This window comes from Monoraphidium neglectum (genome assembly GCF_000611645.1).
Source record: "Monoraphidium neglectum strain SAG 48.87 unplaced genomic scaffold scaffold03284, whole genome shotgun sequence".
Classification (NCBI taxonomy): Eukaryota; Viridiplantae; Chlorophyta; class Chlorophyceae; order Sphaeropleales; family Selenastraceae; genus Monoraphidium; species Monoraphidium neglectum.
The window spans coordinates 2,903-3,912 of record NW_014010344.1 but is presented as its reverse complement, the minus strand read 5'-3'; the positions used below and the strand labels follow the sequence as shown (position 1 = coordinate 3,912).

Here is a 1,010-nt window from a genome sequence, read left to right as displayed (position 1 = left end):
GGGGGGGGGGGGGGGGGGGGCGGCTGCGGGCCGTCCGCGCCGCATGGCGCGGGCACGCAGCCATGCGGGGAGTGCGGGGAGCTCGCATGCGGTCGGAGCTGCAGTGCCATGATGAGGGCCTCCCTCCAGGCCCTCACCAGGGCGTGCGGCCGTTGTTGAGGGGGCCGGCCGGGCGTGGCGCATGCTTCTCGGGCCCAAAAGCAACCGCGCCGTGCGCGCAGTGTGGGCCCAAGCGCGCACCTGAGCTTGGCCGCCAGCTCATGGACCTCGGTCCAGAGGTTCGAGCCGCACTTCTCCACCTTGACCTTTTCAAACTTGTTCTTGCTGGAGATCAGGGGGCCAAGCAGGCAGGGGTTGTGTGAGGGGGCCCGGGTGCTGCGACAACGCCGCAGGCGCGGATCAGAGGGGGGCTTGCTGGGTCCTGTTGTGATGCTTGCGTGCCAGCATGTCAAAAAATGATCATGCCAACAATTTCATGCGTCCAAAGGCAGCAAAAAATGGTCATGCCAACAATTTCATGCGTCCAAAGGCAGCAGGTGGGCTTTTCGCCGAAGTCAGGGCGCGAGGACGACAAAACGGGCGGGAATGGTCAAACACCCACAGACACGCACGTCGCGGCCACGGCGCGCTGCTTGGCATCCTCAGACAGGTGCTTGAGGCCCGAGTGCGGTGCCTTCGTGCCCTCCGCCTGCTCCACAGCCGTTGGGATCGACGCGGTGTGTGCGCGCACAGCGCGGCGTGCCGCGCGTGTCGTCACGGGCAGGTTGGCCCGCTGCGCGGCCGGGATCGTGGTTTTGTTCATGGTGATTAATCCACGACTTGTTCACCGGGTAGAAGCGAGCTCGTGCGGAGCGGGCCTATCGCTGCGCGTTGCTTTTCTTCGGAGGGTTTGCTTTTCTGAATGAAGGTTTCCTGTCGCTTTATGATGATACAAAGCAAAACCTGCTGTGAAACCGTTAATTGTTATGCTTGTGAAGAACCAGGACTCGCCTACGGGTTGGCTCCAGCAC

At 63.3% G+C, this 1,010-nt stretch overlaps 1 protein-coding gene across 1 annotated transcript in view; it reads right to left on the bottom strand.

Moving 5' to 3' along the window:
• Positions 1–802, bottom strand: part of MNEG_12515 (ferredoxin-nitrite reductase) — a gene marked incomplete at both ends in the record, with an annotated part of 3,772 nt that extends 2,970 nt beyond the window's left edge. The window contains 2 exons of the mRNA XM_014039014.1: positions 241–324; positions 612–802. Of these exons, the coding sequence (XP_013894468.1) occupies positions 241–324; positions 612–802 (275 nt within the window). The remainder of the gene's footprint in view (positions 1–240; positions 325–611) is intronic.
• Between the last annotated feature and the right edge of the window lie 208 nt (positions 803–1,010).